The 19,991-nt window shown below is 42.1% G+C and overlaps 1 protein-coding gene across 1 annotated transcript in view; it reads right to left on the bottom strand.

The window, feature by feature from the left end:
* Positions 1–1,429: 1,429 nt before the first annotated feature.
* LOC107771564 (4-coumarate--CoA ligase-like 9) overlaps positions 1,430–19,991 on the bottom strand; it is a 68,200-nt gene continuing 49,638 nt past the window's right edge. The window contains exons 3-7 of the mRNA XM_075240201.1: positions 4,523–4,712; positions 4,116–4,263; positions 3,947–4,012; positions 2,136–2,238; positions 1,430–1,555 (exon numbers count right to left, since the gene is read on the bottom strand). Coding sequence (XP_075096302.1) covers positions 1,430–1,555; positions 2,136–2,238; positions 3,947–4,012; positions 4,116–4,263; positions 4,523–4,712 — 633 coding nt within the window. The remainder of the gene's footprint in view (positions 1,556–2,135; positions 2,239–3,946; positions 4,013–4,115; positions 4,264–4,522; positions 4,713–19,991) is intronic.

The raw sequence follows: 19,991 nt of genomic DNA on the forward strand, positions 1-19,991 counted from the left end.
CTGAAAATAGTGAGAAGAAATGACTTAAAATGGGTTGGAGGCATCCTATATAGGTCCAAATATCTTAAACCGCCTTAATGGGCCCCATAGAGAGGTGCTTGGCGCAGTCTCGCGAAAACGTGAATATCTCTCTACTCTGAGATCGTATCGATGAACGGTTTAATGCGTTGGAAACTAGACTCATAGATCTTTAATTTTGTTGATAGATTACCCCGTAATTCCTTGTAAATTATGAGAAAAGAGTAGAAATATTTGACCTAATGTTTAAGTAAAATTATGAACCTAAGTTGCGACAACTTTTGTCGACTTTTGTTTCATAACTCGTTTGACTTCAAGACTTATGATACGGATATTATATGATTAAAATACCTTAATAAATGACCTCTTGAGTGTATTAAGCACCGCTAGATTACCTGAAAATACGAGTTACAATATCCTTGATTCGTTTAACTTCTAATACTGGTTAATCACCCTTATACACTCTTGTATCACTTAAGACCAATAGGATTGACTTCTTATCATCTCAAAGATAATTCCTTCTTGGATTTATGTTAACTAATATATGACATGAACTAACACATGTGGATATGGGTTGTAACATTTATTTACATATTCATGAGCATTAAGAGTTCCAAAGTTTTGTAGCAACATATGATCAGTAGATTCGTCTCATATTTTCCTACATGCAAAACCTCACAAATTAATGTTTAAGTACCTACCCCTTCTTCTCTAGTTTCATTGTGGACATTAATACATATCACTTAAGTAATTATAATGAAATGACAAAGAGGTCAGAACGGGACACCGATAGACGAGGGATATTTCATTACGTAGAACAGTTTAATTTACACAATATATCATATATTGCGACAGAATTCTTTGGTATGGAAATACAAAATTAAAAAAAACTTGAATAGAGGATAACCTAGATTATTCTCCTTTGTGACAAGAATTTTTACATGCTTGATGTTCTAAAAAATCAGGCTTGCTCGTGAGCGAGTGTGCTAAAAATATAATTAAGTAAATAAAAATATACATCTCGACAATACTACTTCCTTCTCACTTCCTTGAGGATGACCATACTTTAGAGGATTGAAGGAAGGGTTGAGGAGAAAGGATTATGCAATGTAGAGATGGTTCTACTAAAAGTGTCAGAAACTGGTGACACAGTAGAATTCTCAATGTACTTCACCCACCCGCCCATCCAGGTTGCCATTCCAACAAACAAGGCAGCTAAAGCTAATAATGAGTAACATTTTAACTGTTCAATTTATCTCTTTCAACTTGGGAGGTTTATATCAACCAAAAATCATGAAACCATCAAGTTCGCAGTGAAAATCTATAGAAGACTTGAAGGAACATACAACATGTGTACCATTTGGGTTTGGATTAATTACACATATTTCTCCATAAGATTTCCATGTTTCTATCATAATCTAGCTGAAGTACCAGAAATGGCCTGATCAATGAGTTCTCTTCTCAAGATCTTTCCTGCTGGAGATCTTGGTATTGAGTTAATGAATGCAACACGCCGTATCTTTTTGTATGGTGCAACCTGCAAGATATCCTTTGGTTATAATATGCTTCAGCGGATAATCAGCAATTCTTATTGTCCATCCTAAGAAGAAACACAATCATTTCATCAAAGTTTTCCATCTTTACAGAAAGTAGGATCGAAGATTGTGTGTGTGTATATATATAAAGGCCAGCCTGGTGCACGAAGCATCCCGAGTTCACATAAGGTCTAGGAAAGGGCCGCACCTGAAGGAGTGTAGTGTAGGCAGCCTACCATGACACAAACATCAGTGGTTGATTCCTCGGCTCGAACCTGTGACCTCTAGGTCATATGGAGACATCTTTACGTTGTCTTATGTGGTGTTAGGATTTTAACAATTGGACAATTTTAGCGTGTATCCACTATACACTAAGGTTGCAGTGATTAAAAGTCTTAACAAATTTCATAGGCGTATGCAGCTTATGTTCAATGGGTTCAACTGAATTGACCAAGTTTAAATTACGTCTTGTGACAATCCTAGGCTAATAGATGCTTCTTTAATGGAAAGAGTTTTAGTCTTATATATATATATCGAATTGGATATATATATATATATATACACACACACTTGGAGGTGTACCTGTTTTGCAATTGAATCCACAATTTGTGACTCACTAATAGTGCTCCCAGGTTTTCTGACAACATAAGCCATTGGAATCTGCCCTGCTTCTTCATCAGGATATCTACATCAGAATAAACGAAAAGAATGAGCAAAGCATAAGAACATCATAGGGATTAAGAACTGCTTGGGAAGCTTAAAATATCCACAACTAGAAAAATATGCAGATGATTTTGTATTAGAGTCTTATTAGCATTTAACTATCAGCATAAAACTACTAAAAGAATGTTGGGTCCAAATAATTTCTTATGATTACTTGTGCCTACTCCAGACTAAAATTCACATCCTGAAATTTTTAAGCTGAATGGATCTTCTAATTACGGTCGTCCTGTCTCTTTTATCATTTTTCTTATAACTGAATGTAGAAATAAAGATATGATAAGATGAACACAAGCTTCTAAATGAGCAGATTGTGACAGTGTGCCCCTGCACAATTCAGACGAGGACTAAAGATCTGGCGATCTAAAAGCCTCTTGCCTCTTAGAGTGAACGGGAATAGAATTCAAAGGTACTAAGTCTAAGTTATCCACATGATCGTAAGAGCTGCAGAAGAGAGATTAGAATTATCTTGCGGACATTGCTAGCTACAGAAGCCTGGAGAACTGGCGCCTATTTTTACTCAAGAGCTGTTAGGAAAAAACAACTGCCACACATATAACAATCAATCAGAGGATTCAGTCAAATTATTACTCAATAAGCATGACAAAGCAAGGAACTGATAGAAAATTCTTGACGTCACACTTCGGGATTGACGCAATACCAAACTCGATACAAGTCGAATTTGTATTACCAAGTTCATATGCTTGTTAGGTGGACTGATCAAGAAAAATGATGCATCAAGGATAACCAATTAATGAAGCATCTTAAAAATACTACAGCATAACGTCCCAGAGATTATGAACAGGAATAAGAGAATATAATACTTTCTTGACCAATGTCAAATTTCGAACAGTTATTATGAAATTGTTAGTCAAGAACACCTATGTCCACAAAATGAAGGTAAAGGATGTGTAGGCATACCAAGATAGATAAAATTACGAATGAAGATATTATGGACAAGGTGGGCGCGGCCCCCCTATGGAGAATAAGATGCGGGAAGCGAGGTTTAGATGGTTCGAGCATGTGAAGAGGAGAGGCATATATGCCCCAGTAAGTAGGTGTGAGAGATTGACCTTGGTGGGTCTAAAAAGAGAGAGGTAAGCCAAAGAAATATTGAAGAGAGGTGATTAGGCAGGATACGGCGCTGCTTCAGCTTACCAAGGTTATGAGTTATGACCCTTGATATGCGGGTGTGGAGGTCGATTATTAAGGTAGAAGATTAATAGAAAGTCGTGCGTTTTTCTTGTCCATACAAGTAGTATTAGTATTAGTCACGTACTTTCTTATTTTTTGTAGATTTTTATTGCCACTTGTTATTTCTTTCGCTTCAGTTTTCTTGTTATCTTGCTGGTACTACTGGTTTTTTCATCTTTCTTTGAGCCGAGGGTTTATCGACCTATTTAACAATATTCACTGAATAGTAGCAGGACAATACAACAAATAAGTAACCTCTATAAAATCAAAGTCCATCATGCAACGTTTGTTTAGTACTTCCCATATGTGCAGCCTTTGCATATTAGATAAAAAACATGAACACTCGAAATTACGTTTAACTTCCATCATTGGGAGGACATATTTTCTTAGCTCTATAGGGGTTTCTCAGTTTAACATTTCTGATACATGGATAGAAGGATGTCAAGGGACAGAAAGATAAAAGAGAGAGTAGCACTAACGGAATAACTGCTGCATCAGCAATTTCAGGAATTGATTGAAGCAACTGTTCCAGTTCAGCAGGGGTACCTGAAAGAGCATCCATTCATACGCAACGACATAGTAGAAGAGATGAAACTACAAGTTTGCATAAAACTCAATAGCTGTATCAGGATCACCATCAACAAAATTACCTGATATGCCTTGTGCTTTATCAGTTCTTTTAGCCTATCAACAATAAACAGGAACCCATCCGAGTCAAAATAGCAGAGATCACCAGTTTTTAGCCAACCTTCTGAATTAAGAGTGGCTGATGTTTCTTGTTTATCTCCAACATAACCTGCCATTAACCAACTTTCTGTTTAAATCTCAAGCATACCAAAGAAAGTAGGTACAACACTAGTTAAGATTAGATAAAAATGGGTATATGTTTCGTTTTTTATTTTACTACTTCCATGGCATAACATAGTCATGTACAACCAACTCATGACTATTATTGAACTGTCATCTCATCCAATAATTGCTTTCACGTTCATCGATCCCAACTGCCAAGTTTTGCATAAACTAACAGGTTAATTATAAGCTATGTATGCATTAACCTTTCATGATTGTTGGCCCGCGTATCCAAAGCTCTCCACGCTTCCCGGGAGGTAAGGCCTCTCCACTATCAGGATCGACTATCTTAGCTTCCAAATTATCCGCAAGGCGACCAGCAGATCCATATCGGTCTGTTTCCTCAGGTCTTATCATCCCTGTACCTGCTCCCGTACTCTCAGTTAGACCATATCCCTATGATGAATCACAGGTAAACGCATTAAACCCAAAGGCTATGTCATATTAGATGCATGGAACGATGAATTAACGGTTAAAGTGTGTGTATATATATAATAAGTAAAGTTCATCTATGAGAAAATTGACCTCATTCGTTGCTGAAGATCAATAATTTGTTAAAAAGGATTACTTGATGCTTAGCTTGTCAAATTTTCCAAATGAACTTTCTTTCAGAATCACTATTTTATTATAGAAGAAAAAGTGTAAACAATAGCATATGCCAGGAAAGGCAACATCAGTTATTGTTTTATAGTCAATAAAGAGGTAGACAAAACGCAACACTTCTTGCTACTAAAGATACAGAGAAAATAAACAAGCTGTTGAATGCTTCACACAATGTGGCCAAACAAATGAATACAGAGGCATGCATCTGTGTTTACCAGGGGCGGATTTAGGGGGGCGCAAGGGGTTCACCCGAACCCCCTTCGCTGAAAAAATACACTGTATATATAAAACAAAATCTATTTTTACCTTTATATATTAAGTTTTGAACACTCTTAACACAATCCAAAAGTGTAGTTTAGTGGTCAAGGGGTTTCAAAATCTACATAAGGTCATGAGTTCAATTCCCACTAGATACATAATTTTTTTTTTAACCCCCTTCGTGGAGATCCTGCCTCCGCCACTGGTGTTTACCTACATATATAGTTATATGGCTTTCAGAATCTCCTCTTTCAAGTATTGTAAAAGATAATGTAATGCACATATAAAATATGCAACCTTACTGAAGACCAGAACAGAATGGGAGTCTTGGAGCAACGGTGAAGTTGTCTGTGTGTGGCCTACAGGTTATGGGTTCGAGCCATAGAATCAACTAGTAATGTTTGTGTTAGAGTAGGTTGGTGCAGCCCTTTTTCCGGATCCTACGTGAACGCGGGATACTTTGTGCACCGTGCTGTGCTTTACTGAAGACCAGAACAAATGCTTATAGATAAAAAAAAAAATTCCAAGGGCATTTCCTACTCATAAATATTTTGACCATGTTTCCTAACACCGAGTCATGTATTATAAACTCTATACTTTTTTAGAAGTCATCCCATCCTGAGATAGTGTTGCTAAAGGCTCATTTTGATGCACTGTTAAGCCTTTTAGGTGAAGCTCAAGCTGGACGTTTCACGTTGCTTAGGCAGCATTTCAGTACAAGAAAGGGCATATACGAGACAGCATCAGTCCTTGTGCAATACCAGCCGGAAGTTGGAGAATGTGTGTGATGTAGACATTATTGTCCCTTTTCCCCAGACTTGTACGTTTGGACACATAAATGTGAAACCCACCAAACTCACTTAAATTTAAGTGGGTCGGGAAGTATGAAGTACTAATTTATGAGGTAGAATGAGTTTAACCAAAATTAAATTATCTAAACAGTTGACTTAGGGTTTTTTTTTCTGAAATTGTTGAGAATTAATAATTTTAATTGATTGATTAGGCGTTTGGACAATATTTAATGAAGTTTAAAAAATATATTTGAAGTTGAAATTGCAAGAGAGTATTTGAAAAAATCAAATAATTGTATAGCACTTACTACTCCCTCTATCCCAATTTATGTGTCATAATTTCCTTTCTAGGTAGTCCTAAAAAGAATGTTATACTTTTTCATTAAAAAATAATTTAACTTTAACCTTCCTATTTGCCCATAATGATGTGATTTATAGCCACACATATGTATGACTTGTTTTAGACCATAAATTTTGTAAAAGTTTTTATTTCTTTCTTAAACTCCCTATTAAGTCAAACACCACCACATAAAATTGGGACAGAGGTAGTAGTTATTAACAAGTCATTTGTTTAATAACTCATTCTTAAAGTGCAAAAAAAAAAAAGAAGAAGAAGATGTAACACGATTGATTAAATAAATGCTAAAAAAACATATATATATATATATATATTGGAATGGTCTATGATGCATTGGTGTCTAATCGGTAAAATTCAAAAATAGCCAGATTTACAAGTAGTAATTTAAAAAAAGTTACAGTTTCAAAAGTAATTGAAATTTAGCCATTTTTCATGTAAAGATAAATATGAACGAAAATACTGTTCAAAATCCGAAAAATATTCCAGCATAATATACTGGAGATCGAATTATTTACAGGTGAACTTCCAGCATAATATACTGGAGTTCCGGCATAATATACTGGAGTTCCAGTATAATATACTGGTCCGGCAAAATATGTTGGAAGTTCATGCATAAGTGCTCCAATCTAGTATATTATGCTAGAATTTTTCGTGTGCTGGAGTTACAATATAATATGCTAAAAGTTCATACACAGGTGCACCAATCTCCTGTATAGTATGCTGAAACTTTTTGTGTTGCGGCAAAATAATAGCTATTTTTCAATGACTTTGCGAACGCTGGCTATTTTTCAATTATCAATCCGAAAACTGACTATTCCGTGCTATTTTCACTATAGCTCTATTGGTGCTCCAACTAATCAAGATTTGGGTTGTGCTTACTATGGGCTGTACTTTCTACCAAAAGATTTATTTTCAAAGGCTCGAAATCTGAACCACTAATTATAATGTATATATCAATGAATCATATTTATGAGCATAGTCCTTGGTGGCTATGATGTCATTGCACCTTTTTCTTTTGGATAAAAAGAAGAATTTTCATTAAAACTAATAAACACCCATCACACATCGTAACCCAACTAAGGGGAGAAATTCAAAAATAGTCAGATTTACAATTGGTCGTTCAAAAATAGCACAGTTTCAAAAGTAATCAAAATTTAGCCACTTTTATGTAAAGATAAATCTGAGCGAAAATATTGTTCAAAACCCAGAAAATACGCCAGTATATTATACTGGAGTTCCAGCATAAGTATGCTTGAACTCCAGCATATTATACTGGAGTTCCAGGATAAGTATGCTGGAACTCCAGCATAATATGATGGAGTTCCAGCATAAGTACACTAGAACTCCAGCATAATATACTGGAGTTCCAGCAAGTATAATTGTCCAGTATAATATACTGGAGTTTGGAGCACCGGTGCTCCAGTCTCCAGTATATTATACTGGAGTCAGCAAAGTATACTGGTCCAGCATAATATGCTGGAGCCGGTGGTTTATTTCAGAGGATTGCACTTTCCGAGTGGAAGTGGGAGAGGATTACGATGGATTTCGTTACTGGACTCCCGATGACTCGGAAAAAGTTTGATGTAGTTTGGGTCATTGTTGATAGGTTGACCAAGTCAGCGCATTTTGTTCCTGTTGCAACCACATATTCGTCCGAAAGGTTAGCCGAGATTTATATCAGGGAGATTGTTCGCCTTCATGGGGTGCCGCTATCTATCATTTCGGATCGGGGTACGCAGTTTACCTCGCATTTCTGGAGAGTGGTTCAGCGAGAGTTGGGCACCCAGGTTGAGTTGAGTACAACATTTCATCCCCAGACGGACGGTCAGTCCGAGAGGACTATTCAGATTCTTGAGGACATGCTCCGAGCCTGTGTCATTGATTTTGGAGGCTCGTGGGACCAGTTTTTGCCTTTAGCAGAGTTCGCCTACAACAACAGCTACCAGTCCAGCATTCAGATGGCTCTGTATGAGGCGTTGTATGGTAGGCGATGTCGGTCTCCAGTTGGATGGTTTGAGCCGGGAGAGGCTCGATTATTGGGTACGAATCTGGTTCAGGAGGCCTTGGACAAGGTCAGGATTATTCAGGATAGACTTCGTACAGCTCAGTCCAGACAGAAGAGTTATGCAGACCGTAAGGTCAGAGATGTTGCTTTCATGGTCGGTGAGCGGGTATTGCTCCGTGTATCGCCTATGAAGGGCGTGATGAGATTTGGGAAGAAGGGCAAGCTCAGCCCTAGGTTCATCGGTCCATTTGAGATTCTTGATCGTGTGGGAGAGGTGGCTTATAGACTTGCCTTGCCACCTAGCTTGTCAACTGTGCATCCCGTGTTTCATGTATCTATGCTCCGGAAGTATCACGGAGATCCATCGCACGTGTTGGATTTCAGCACTGTCCAATTGGACAAGGATCTGTCATATGAGGAGGAGCCGGTGGCTATTCTAGACCGGTAGGTTCGACAGTTAGGTCGAAGAATTTTCCTTTGGTGTATGTTCAGTGGAGAGGCCAGCCTCCTGAGGAATCGACCTGGGAGTCTGAGTCCGATATGCGGAGCCGTTATCCTCATGTATTTCCCGACTCAAGTACTTCTTTCTTTTGTCCGTTCGAGAACGAACGGTTGTTTTAGAGGTGGAGAATGTGACGACCCGAAGGGTCATCACCGTAGTTCTTCCTTGTTCCGCGCTTTTGAGGTCTTGAAAATCTCGCTTTTAGTTGTCTCGATTGGCGTGCGCAGTTCAGGCGCATAGCCGGAAAGTTTTTATGTTAGAATATGTGAATTATGTGAAACATTTGATGAATTTTGGTATTAATATGCATAATGTTGACTTCGGTCAACATTTTGGATAAACGAACCTGGATCTGTGATTCGACGGTCTCGGAGGGTCCGTAGAAAAATATGGGATTTGGGCGTGTGCCCGGAATCAAATTCTGAGGTCCCAAGCCTGAGAAATGAATTTTTGAAAGAAATTGTTTTTCTGAAATTTGATATGAAAATTTGAAATGAAAAAGGGGTTAGAAAATATAGGTATCGGGCTCGTATTTTGGTTCTGACGCCCGGTACAAGTCTTAAATATGTGTTAAGCGCTATCTGTAAAGTTTGGCTAAAAACGGATGTCATATGACGTGTTTCGGACTAAAAATGTAGAATTTGAGTTATGAAAGTTGAAGAAAGAAAATCATGTGTTTGAGGCTTGATCCTATGTATATGATGTTATTTTGGCGATTTGATCGCACGAGTAAGTCCGTAAGATGTTTTTAAGGTTGTTTGCATGTTTGGTTTGGAGTCCGCGCTGGAGCCGTGCGGCCTCGATGCCTTTCTGTGCGGTCCGTGTGGCTGAGTCTGAGGGCTAGGGTTTCAGGTCAACCAGCGCGGCCGCACACCAAAATAGTGCGGTCCGCGCTGGAAGGGTTCAGAGAATCCCCAATTTTTCTCCCACTCGACGCGGCCGCAACATATTTTTGTGCGGTCCGCGCCAGGTCCTCAGAAAGGTATACAAGTTCGGAAAATCTCAGTCATTTTTCACTTTTCAAAAACCCAAAACCTAAGAGGCGATTTTCCAAATAACTTTTTTTTTCCTCCAAAATGATTGGTAAGTTATTTCTAACTTAATTTCTTTATTCCTTAACATCTTTTAACATAATTTCAACTTCAAATCAAAGATTTTCATGGGGAAAATTGAGTGTTTTGGGGTAGAACCTAGGTTTTCTACAAATTGAGAAGTTGGACCTCAATTTGGGGTCCGATTTAAAAACAAATCATATATTGGGATTCATGGGGGAATAGGTAACCAGGTTTTGGTCCGAACCTCGAGTTTCGACCACGTGGGTCCGGGGGTATTTTTGACCTTTTTTGGGAAAAACCTTGAAAAATCTATTTTCATGCATTGGGGATGATTCATTTAGTAATTATTAATGTGATTAATTAACTTATGACTAGATTCGAGCGGATTGGTGGTGGAATCAAGAGGTAAAGCTATAATAGAAGCGTGAGTTGAGTTTGGAGCATTCGAGGTAAGTGTTTATTCTAACTTTGGCTTGAGGGAATAGGATTAGGATGATATTTGCTACTTGCTAATGTGGAGTACGGTGTATAGGCATGGTGACGGTTATCTATGCACCGGAGTCTAGCATGATCGTGAGTCTTGATTGCTTTTAATTCGAATAATGTGACACAAGCTCCTTGTTTATTTGATAAGTTTCATATAATGTGAACGGTTGAGGAAGAATGATTTAAAAGGAGAATGTGTTGTGAATACTCCCTTGCCGGGATGTGTAGACTGATATATATATTCTCCCTTGTCGGGATATTTTGGGCTGTTAGCTGTACCCTTGCCGGGTTAAAGGTATTGAGTTGTTATTCACCACTGAAGGGGTCTAATATATGAAGTCAGATATTACGATCGATATTATGGGATCGTGTGGCACGTCGTCCACTTATATATGATATTATGGGATCGTGTGGCATGCCGTCCACTTATATATGATATTATGGGATCGTGTGGCACGCCGTCCACTTATATATGATATTATGGGATCGTGTGGCACGCCGTCCACTTATATATGATATTATGGGATCGTGTGGCACGCCGTCCACTTATATATGATATTATGGGATCGTGTGGCACGCCGTCCACTTATATATGATATTATGGGATCGTGTGGCACGCCGTCCACTTATATATGATATTATGGGATCGTGTGGCACGCCGTCCACTTATATATGATATTATGGGATCGTGTGGCACGCCGTCCACTTATATATGATATTATGGGATCGTGTGGCACGCCGTCCACTTATATATGATATTATCTTGTTATTGTTTCCTTGCACTTGTTGTATATATATCTGTACAGGTTAATTATGGTAGGTACTGTCTAGCCTCGTCACTAATTCGTCGGGGTTAGGCCAGGCACTTACCAGCACATGGGGTCAGTTGTGTTGATGCTACACTCTGTGCATTTTTGTGCACAGATCAGGGACCAGCTTACGGACCGCAACAGTAGGATTTCTGGGAGCTATCTTCAGTCTAGGGACTCTCGAGGTAGCCTAGCTAGCGCTTGCAGGCCGAAGTCCCTTTTCCATATTTTTTTCGTTTGTTTATCTTATATCAGACAAACATGATGTATTTTCCTTTCATACATTGATTGTAGTATTCTGTAGTAGTCCGTGAGCTAGTGACACCAGACTCTGGGTAGCATTTTGGTTCAAACTTCCGCACTTTTGGTTTTTAGTTGCTTTAGATTTAAAGTCTTCTGCTTAGATTTTGTCTCGTTTATTATATTGTTTGAAAGAAAGCAGGAAAGGTGTTTTAAATATTTGGCTTGCCTAGCTCCGATAGTAGGCGCCATCACGACACCCGATGGTGGGAAATTCGGGTCGTGACAAGTTGGTATCAGAGCACTAGGTTACTTAGGTCTCACAACTCACGGACAAGCTCAGTAGAGTCTGAGGGATCGGTACGGAGACGTCTGTATTTATCCCGCAGAGGCTACTGAGTTAGGAAAACTTCACCTTGTTCATTCTTGTCGTGCGATTCTGTTTCTCAAGTACTGATTGTCTTTCCACTCTGTTCTTTCGCAGATGGTGAGGACACGTGCTTCCTCTTCTACCGCGCAACAGCCTGAGCCCCCAGCAGTAGCCCCAATTAGGGGCAGAGGGCGAGGCCGAGGCCGTGCCAGAGGCCGAGGCTGGGGCAGAGCTCAGCCCCGAGCAGCATTTCCGGCGACGGAGCCTCAGGTCGATTTTGAGGAGGAGGATCCGTCCCCAGCTGTTCCAGTGGGCCCAGCTCAGGTCCCAGAGGGTTTTATAGCCACTCTAATGCTTTAGGACGCTTTGGTCCGACTGGTAGGTTTTATGGAGGGCATTTTTAGAGCGGGTTTGCTTCCCGTAGCTCCAGCCACATCTCAGGCTGGGGGAGGAATTCAGACTCCCGATACTCGTACTCTAGAGCCGGTAGCTCCTCAGGCTCAGGTTCCAGCAGTTCAGCCAGCCCTGGCAGTTCTGCCAGCTGTGGCAGCCCAGCCAGGTATTGCGGCTTAGTCCAGCGATGGTGCGGCTATGTCCGCGGATGCCTTATGGAGGCTTGATCGTTTCACCAAGCTCTTCACAACCACATATAGTGGCACCCCCTCAGAGGATGCTCAGGATTTCATATTCAGCTGTCATGAGGTTCTACGGACTATGGGCATTGCAGAGACCAATGGGGTCGACTTCGCCACTTTTCGCCTGGCAGGATCCGCCAAGACTTGGTGGAGGGATTTCTGTTTAGCCAGGCCAGCAGGGTCGCCATCATTGACCTGGAAGCAGTTTTCAGAGTTATTTCTGGGGAGGTTTCTTCCAGTTACTCAGTGAGATGCTCTTCGTAGGCAGTTTGAGCGTCTCTAGCGGGGTCCTATGACGGTCACCCAGTATGAGACCCGGTTCATTGATATTGCTCGTCATGTCATTGTGATACTCCCCACCGATAGAAAGAGGGTGCAGAGGTTTATTGATGGGTTGGCCTAGCCGATCCATGTTCAGATGGCCATGAGTGCCGGTAGTGAGATTTCATTTCAGGAGGCGGCAGATGGTGCCCGCCGGATAGAGATGGCACTTGCTTAGGGAGGTGGTCATGGGTCTGATAAGAGGCCCCGTCATTCTAGTAGATTCAGTGGTACCTCGTCTGGAGGTAGGGATTCTTATGGTAGAGGCCATCCTTCGAGGCCCTTTCAGTCAGCTCTCCAGGCTTCTCATGGTACACCAGGTGGTCGTGGTTCTCAGCCGCAGTATTTTGACCAGCAGCTCTTCAGTTCACCATCAGCACCTATCAGTGCACCACCACTTCGTTTTTCTCAGCAGTCGAGGGCTTGTTATACTTGCGGCGATGTGAGTCACATTGCCAGATATTGCCCTCGAGCTTCCAGCAGCTCGCAGCAGTAGGGTTCTCGCCCGATGATCCAGGCACCAGTTGCCCCACCGCCTGCCCAGCCGGCTAGAGACGGGGGTAGAGGACATAGAGGTGGAGGTAGAGGTCTTAGAGGTGGAGCTTAGACCGCTAGAAGTAGGGGTCAGCCAGCAGCAGATCGTCCCAGGGATATGATTCAGGGAGGTGGGTCCCAGCCCCATTGTTATGCTTTTCCAGCCAGGCCAGAGGCTGAGTCATCAAATGCTGTGATTACAGGTACCATTCTGGTCGGTGTTATGCTTCTGTGCTATTTGATCCCGGATCTACGTATTTATATGTGTCGTCCTATTTTGCACCCTATTTGGTTATGCCTAGTGAGGCCTTGAGTATTCCTGTATATGTGTCTACGCCAGTAGGGAATTCTATAGTGGTGGACCGGGTTCATCATTCATGTGTTGTAGTATTCAGGGGTCTTGAGACCTGTGTTGACTTGTTGCTCTTGGATATGGTGGATTTCGACGTCATATTGGGGATGGATTGGTTATCCCCGTATCATGCGATCTTGGATTGTCATGCCAAGATCGTGACCTTAGCCTTACCGGATTTACCCCGTTTAGAGTGGAGGGGGACTTCTGGTCATTGTACCCGCAGTGTTATCTCGTATGTGAAAGCTCGGTGTATGGTCGAGAAGGGATGTTTGGCCTACTTGGTGTATGTTCGCGATTCTAACACGGAGGCCCCTTCTATTGATTCTGTACCCGTTGTTCGGGAGTTTCCTGAGGTTTTACCTTCAGACTTGCCGGGTATGCCGCCCGACAGGGATATCGACTTTTGTATTGATTTGGCCCCGGGCACCCAGCCTATTTCTATCCCGCCATATCGTATGGCCCCGCCGGAGTTGAAAGAGTTAAAGGAACAACTGCAGGATTTGCTTGATAAAGGTTTCATTAGACCCAGTGTTTCGCCTTGGGGTGCACCGGTGTTGTTTGTTAAGAAAAAGGATGGTTCGATAAGAATGTGCATCGATTATCGGCAATTGAACAAGGTTACAATTAAGAATAAGTATCCACTGTCAAGGATCAACGATTTTTTCGACCAGCTTCAGGGTGCGAGGGTGTTTTCAAAGATAGATTTGAGATCTGGCTACCACCAGCTGAGGATTAGGGCGTCTGATGTCCCTAAGATAGCATTTCGCACTCGGTATCGGCACTATGAGTTTTTGGTCATGTCATTTGGATTGACCAATGCCCCAACAGCATTCATGGAGTTGATGAACCGAGTGTTCAGACCTTATTTGGACTTGTTCGCGATAGTCTTCATTGACGATATTCTTATATACTCCCGCAGTCAGGAGGAGCATGAGCAGCACCTCAGAGTGGTCCTTCAAACCCTAAAGGATAGTCAGTTGTATGCTAAGTTCTCAAAGTGAGAGTTTTGGTTGAGTTTGGTCGCATTCCTGGGTCATGTCGTATCAGCAGCAGGTATTCAGGTAGACCCAAAGAAGATAGAGGCAGTCAAGAACTGGCCTCGACCAGCTTCAGCTACGGATATTTGGAGTTTCCTGGGGTTAGCAGGTTACTACCGTCAGCTCGTGGAGGGGTTTTCATCCATTGCAGCCCCTATGACCAGATTGACCCAGAAGGGTGCCCAGTTCAGGTGGTCGGACGAGTGTGAGGCGAGATTCCAGAAGCTCAAGACGGCTCTGACTACGGCACCGGTATTGGTTCTGCCCACAGGTTCAGGGCCATATACGGTCTATTGTGATGCATCTCGTATTGGGCTTGGTGCAGTGTTGATGCAGGAAGGCAAGGTCATTGCTTATGCTTCGAGGCAGTTGAAGATCCACGAGAAGAATTATCCGGTTCATGATCTCGAGTTGGCAGCCATTGTTCATGCCCTGAAGATCTGGAGGCATTACTTATATGGCGTGACGTGTGAGGTTTACACTGATCACAAGAGTCTTCAGTATCTGTTCAAGCAGAAAGAGTTGAATTTGAGGCAGAGGAGGTGGTTAGAGTTGCTAAAGGATTATGATGTTACTATCTTATACCACCCGGGGAAGGCCAATGTGGTGGCCGATGCATTGAGCAGGAAGTCCGCCAGCATGGGTAGTCTTGCTTATATTCCAGTCAGCCAGAGATCGCTTGCTTTGGATGTTCAGGCCTTGGCCAATCGTCTTGTGAGTTTGGATATTTCTGAGCCTAGCAGAGTGTTAGCTTGCACGGTTGCTCGTTCCTCACTATTAGAGCGTATCCGTGAGCGGCAGTTTGAGGATCCCCATTTGTGTGTCTTGAGAGACACGGTGCAGCGTGGAGGTGCCAAGAAAGTAACCTTAGATGATGATGGTGTATTGAGATTGCAGGGGCGAGTTTGTGTGCCCAATGTTGATGGGATTCGAGAGTTGATCTTAGCGGAGGCCCACAGTTCTCGGTATTCTATTCACCCGGGCGCCGCGAAGATGTATCAGGATCTGAGGCAACACTATTGGTGGCGTAAGATGAAGAAAGACATCATTGCGCACGTGGCTCGGTGTTTGAATTGTCAGCAGGTTAAGTACGAGCATCAAAGACCCGGTGGTCTATTTCAGAGGATTGCACTTTTCGAGTGGAAGTGGGAGAGGATTACGATGGATTTCATTACTGGACTCCTGATGACTCGGAAAAAGTTTGATGCAGTTTGGGTCATTGTTGATAGGCTGACCAAGTCAGCGCATTTTGTTCCTGTTGCAGCCACATATTCGTCCGAAAGGTTAGCCGAGATTTATATCAGGGAGATTGTTCGCCTTCATGGGGTGCCGCTATTTATCATTTCGGATCGGGGTACGCAGTTTACCTCACATTTCTGGAGAGCGGTTCAGCGAGAGTTGGGAACCCAAGTTGAGTTGAGTACAACATTTCATCCCCAGACGGACGGTCAGTCCGAGAGGACTATTCAGATTCTTGAGGACATGCTCCGAGCCTATGTCATTGATTTTGGAGGCTCGTGGGACCAGTTTTTGCCTTTAGCAGAGTTCGCCTACAACAACAGCTACCAGTCCAGCATTCAGATGGCTCCGTATGAGGCGTTGTATGGTAGGCGATGTCGGTCTCCAGTTGGATGGTTTGAGCCGGGAGAGGCTCGATTATTGGGTACGGATCTGGTTCAGGAGGCCTTGGACAAGGTCAGGATTATTCAGGATAAACTTCGTACAACTCAGTCCAGACAGAAGAGTTATGCAGACCGCAAGGTCAGAGATGTTGCTTTCATGGTCGGTGAGCGGGTATTGCTCCGTGTATCGCCTATGAAGGGCGTGATGAGATTTGGGAAGAAGGGCAAGCTCAGCCCTAGGTTCATCGGTCCATTTGAGATTCTTGATCGTGTGGGAGAGGTGGCTTATAGACTTGCCTTGCCACCTAGCTTGTCAGTTGTGCATCCCGTGTTTCATGTATCTATGCTCCGGAAGTATCGCGGAGATCCATCGCACGTGTTGGATTTCAGCACTGTCCAATTGGACAAGGATCTGTCATATGAGGAGGAGCCGGTGGCTATTCTAGATCGGTAGGTTCGACAGTTGAGGTAGAAGAATTTTCCTTTGGTGCATGTTTAGTGGAGAGGTCAGCCTCCTGAGGCATCGACCTGGGAGTCTGAGTCCGATATGCGGAGCCGTTATCCTCATGTATTTCCCGACTCAAGTACTTCTTTCTTTTGTCCGTTCGAGGACGAACGGTTGTTTTAGAGGTGGAGAATGTGACGACCCGAAGGGTCATCACCGTAGTTCTTCCTTGTTCCGCACTTTCGAGGTCTTGAAAACCTCGCTTTTAGTTGCCTCGATTGGCGTGCGCAGTTCGGGCGCGTAGCCGGAAAGTTTTTATGTTAGAATATGTTAATTATGTGAAACATTTGAAGAATTTTGGTATTAATATGCATAATGTTGACTTCGGTCAACATTTTGGATAAACGGACCCGGATCTGTGATTCGACGGTCCCGGAGGGTCTGTAGAAAAATATGGGATTGGGCGTGTGCCCGGAATCAAATTCTGAGGTCCCAAGCCCGAGAAATGAATTTTTGAAAGAAATTGTTTTTCTGAAATTTGAAATGAGAAAGGGGTTAGAAAATATAGGTATTGGGCTCGTATTTTGGTTCCGACGCCCGGTACAAGTCTTAAATATGTGTTAAGCACTATCTGTAAAGTTTGGCTAAAAACGGACGTCATATGACGTGTTTCGGACTAAAAATGGAGAATTTGAGTTATGAAAGTTGAAGAAAGAAAATCATGTGTTTGAGGCTTGATCCTATGTATATGATGTTATTTTGGCGATTTGATTGCACGAGTAAGTCCGTAAGATGTTTTTAAGGTTGTGTACATGTTTGGTTTGGAGCCCCGAGGGCTCGGGTGAGTTTTGAATGGGGCGGGGGAGGTCTTGGACTTAAGAAAATGCAGGTTCAGGTGTTGCAGACACCAGCGCAGCCGCGGTCATTTCCGCGCGATCCGCGCTGAAGCCGCGCGGCTGCGATGCATTTCTGTGCGGTCCGCGTGGCTGAGTCTGAGGGCTAGGGTTTCAGGTCAACCAGCGCGGCCGCGCACCAAAACAGTGCGGTCCGCGCTGGAAGGGTTCAGAGAAGCCCCAATTTTTCTCCCACTCGGCCCGGCCGCAATACATTTTTGTGCGGTCCGCGCCAGGTCCTCAGAAAGGTATACAAGTTCGGAAAATCTCAGTCATTTTTCACTTTTCAAAAACCCAAAACCTAAGAGGCGATTTTCCAAACAACTTTTTTTTTCTCCAAAACGATTGGTAAGTGATTTCTAACTTAATTTCTTTATTCCTTAACATCTTTTAACATAATTTCAACTTCAAATCAAAGATTTTCATGGGGAAAATTGGGTGTTTTTGGGTAGAACCTAGGTTTTCTACAAATTGAGAAGTTGGACCTCAATTTGGGGTCCGATTTAAAAACAAATCATATATTGGGATTCATGGGGGAATGGGTAACCGGGTTTTGGTCCGAACCTCGAGTTTCGACCACGTGGGTCCGGGGGTATTTTTGACCTTTTTGGGAAAAACCTTGAAAAATCTATTTTCATGCATTGGGGATGATTCATTTAGTAATTATTAATGTGATTAAGTAACTTATGACTAGATTCGAGCGGATTGGTGGTGGAATCAAGAGGTAAAGCTATACTAGAAGCGTGAGTTGAGTTTGGAGCATTCGAGGTAAGTGTTTGTTCTAACTTTGGCTTGAGGGAATAGGATTAGGATGATATTTGCTACTTGCTAATGTGGAGTACGGTGTGTAGGCATGGTGACGGTTATCTATGCACCGGAGTCTAGCATGACCGTGAGTCTTGATTGCTTTTAATTCGAATAATGTGACACAAGCTCCTTGTTTATTTGATAAGTTTCATATAATGTGAACGGTTGAGGAAGAATGATTTAAAAAGAGAATGTGTTGTGAATACTCCCTTGCCGGGATGTGTAGACTGATATATATATTCTCCCTTGTTGGGATATTTTGGGCTGTTAGCTGTACCCTTGCTGGGTTAAAGGTATTGAGTTGTTATTCTCCCCTGAAGGGGTCTACTACACGCCGTCCACTTATATATGATATTATGGGATCGTGTGGCACGCCGTCCACTTATATATGATATTATGGGATCGTGTGGCACGCCGTCCACTTATATATGATATTATGGGATCGTGTGGCACGCCGTCCACTTATATATGATATTATGGGATCGTGTGGCACGCCGTCCACTTATATATGATATTATGGGATCGTGTGGCACGCCGTCCACTTATATATGATATTATGGGATCGTGTGGCACGCCGTCCACTTATATATGATATTATGGGATCGTGTGGCACGCCGTCCACTTATATATGATATTATGGGATCGTGTGGCACGCCGTCCACTTATATATGATATTATGGGATCGTGTGGCACGCCGTCCACTTATATATGATATTATGGGATCGTGTGGCACGCCGTCCAGCATATGGGGTCGGTTGTGCTGATGCTACACTCTGTGCATTTTTGTGCACAGATCAGGGAGCAGCTTACAGACCGCAGCAGTAGGACTTCTAGGAACTATCTTTAGTCCAGGGACTCTCGAGGTAGCCTAGCTGGCGTTCGCAGGCCGAAGTCCCTTTTCCATATTTTTTTTCGTTTGTTTATCTTGTATCAGACAAGCATGATGTATTTTCCTTTCAGACATTGATTGTAGTATTCTGTAGTAGTCCGTGAGCTAGTGACACCAGACTCTGGATAGCATTTTGGTTCAAACTTCCACACTTTTGGTTTTCAGTTGCTTTAGATTTAAAGTCTTCCGCTTAGATTTTGTCTCATTTATTATATTGTTTGAAAGAAAGCAGGAAAGGTATTTTAAATATTTGGCTTGCCTAGCTCCGATAGTAGGCGCCATCACGACACCCGATGGTGGAAAATCCAGGTCGTGACATGAATAGTAAAATATTAATAGAAATGTTATTAAATATTTGTCTTAATAATAGAATATTAATATTAAATCCAATCCGTTTTTCTGTTTTGGTAACAGAAAATTAACTACCCTCTTCAATTTTTCCTCTTTATTGTTGAGTAAATAGCCATTTATGTTATGACATTTATGCTGTGGCCATTTGCATAAACAACTATTCTGAAGAGTTGCACCTCTTCAGATTTCAGCCCAACTTTGGCAATAAATACAAGGCTATTCTGCCAGACTTTCCATACGATTTTCTGAGTTTCTCCTCCTTCTTCTGCATACTTTTAGCATCAAACAAAGCAACAGTAAGTGTGATTT

The sequence above is a fragment of the Nicotiana tabacum genome, chromosome 20 (genome assembly GCF_000715075.1).
Source record: "Nicotiana tabacum cultivar K326 chromosome 20, ASM71507v2, whole genome shotgun sequence".
Taxonomy (NCBI): Eukaryota; Viridiplantae; Streptophyta; class Magnoliopsida; order Solanales; family Solanaceae; genus Nicotiana; species Nicotiana tabacum.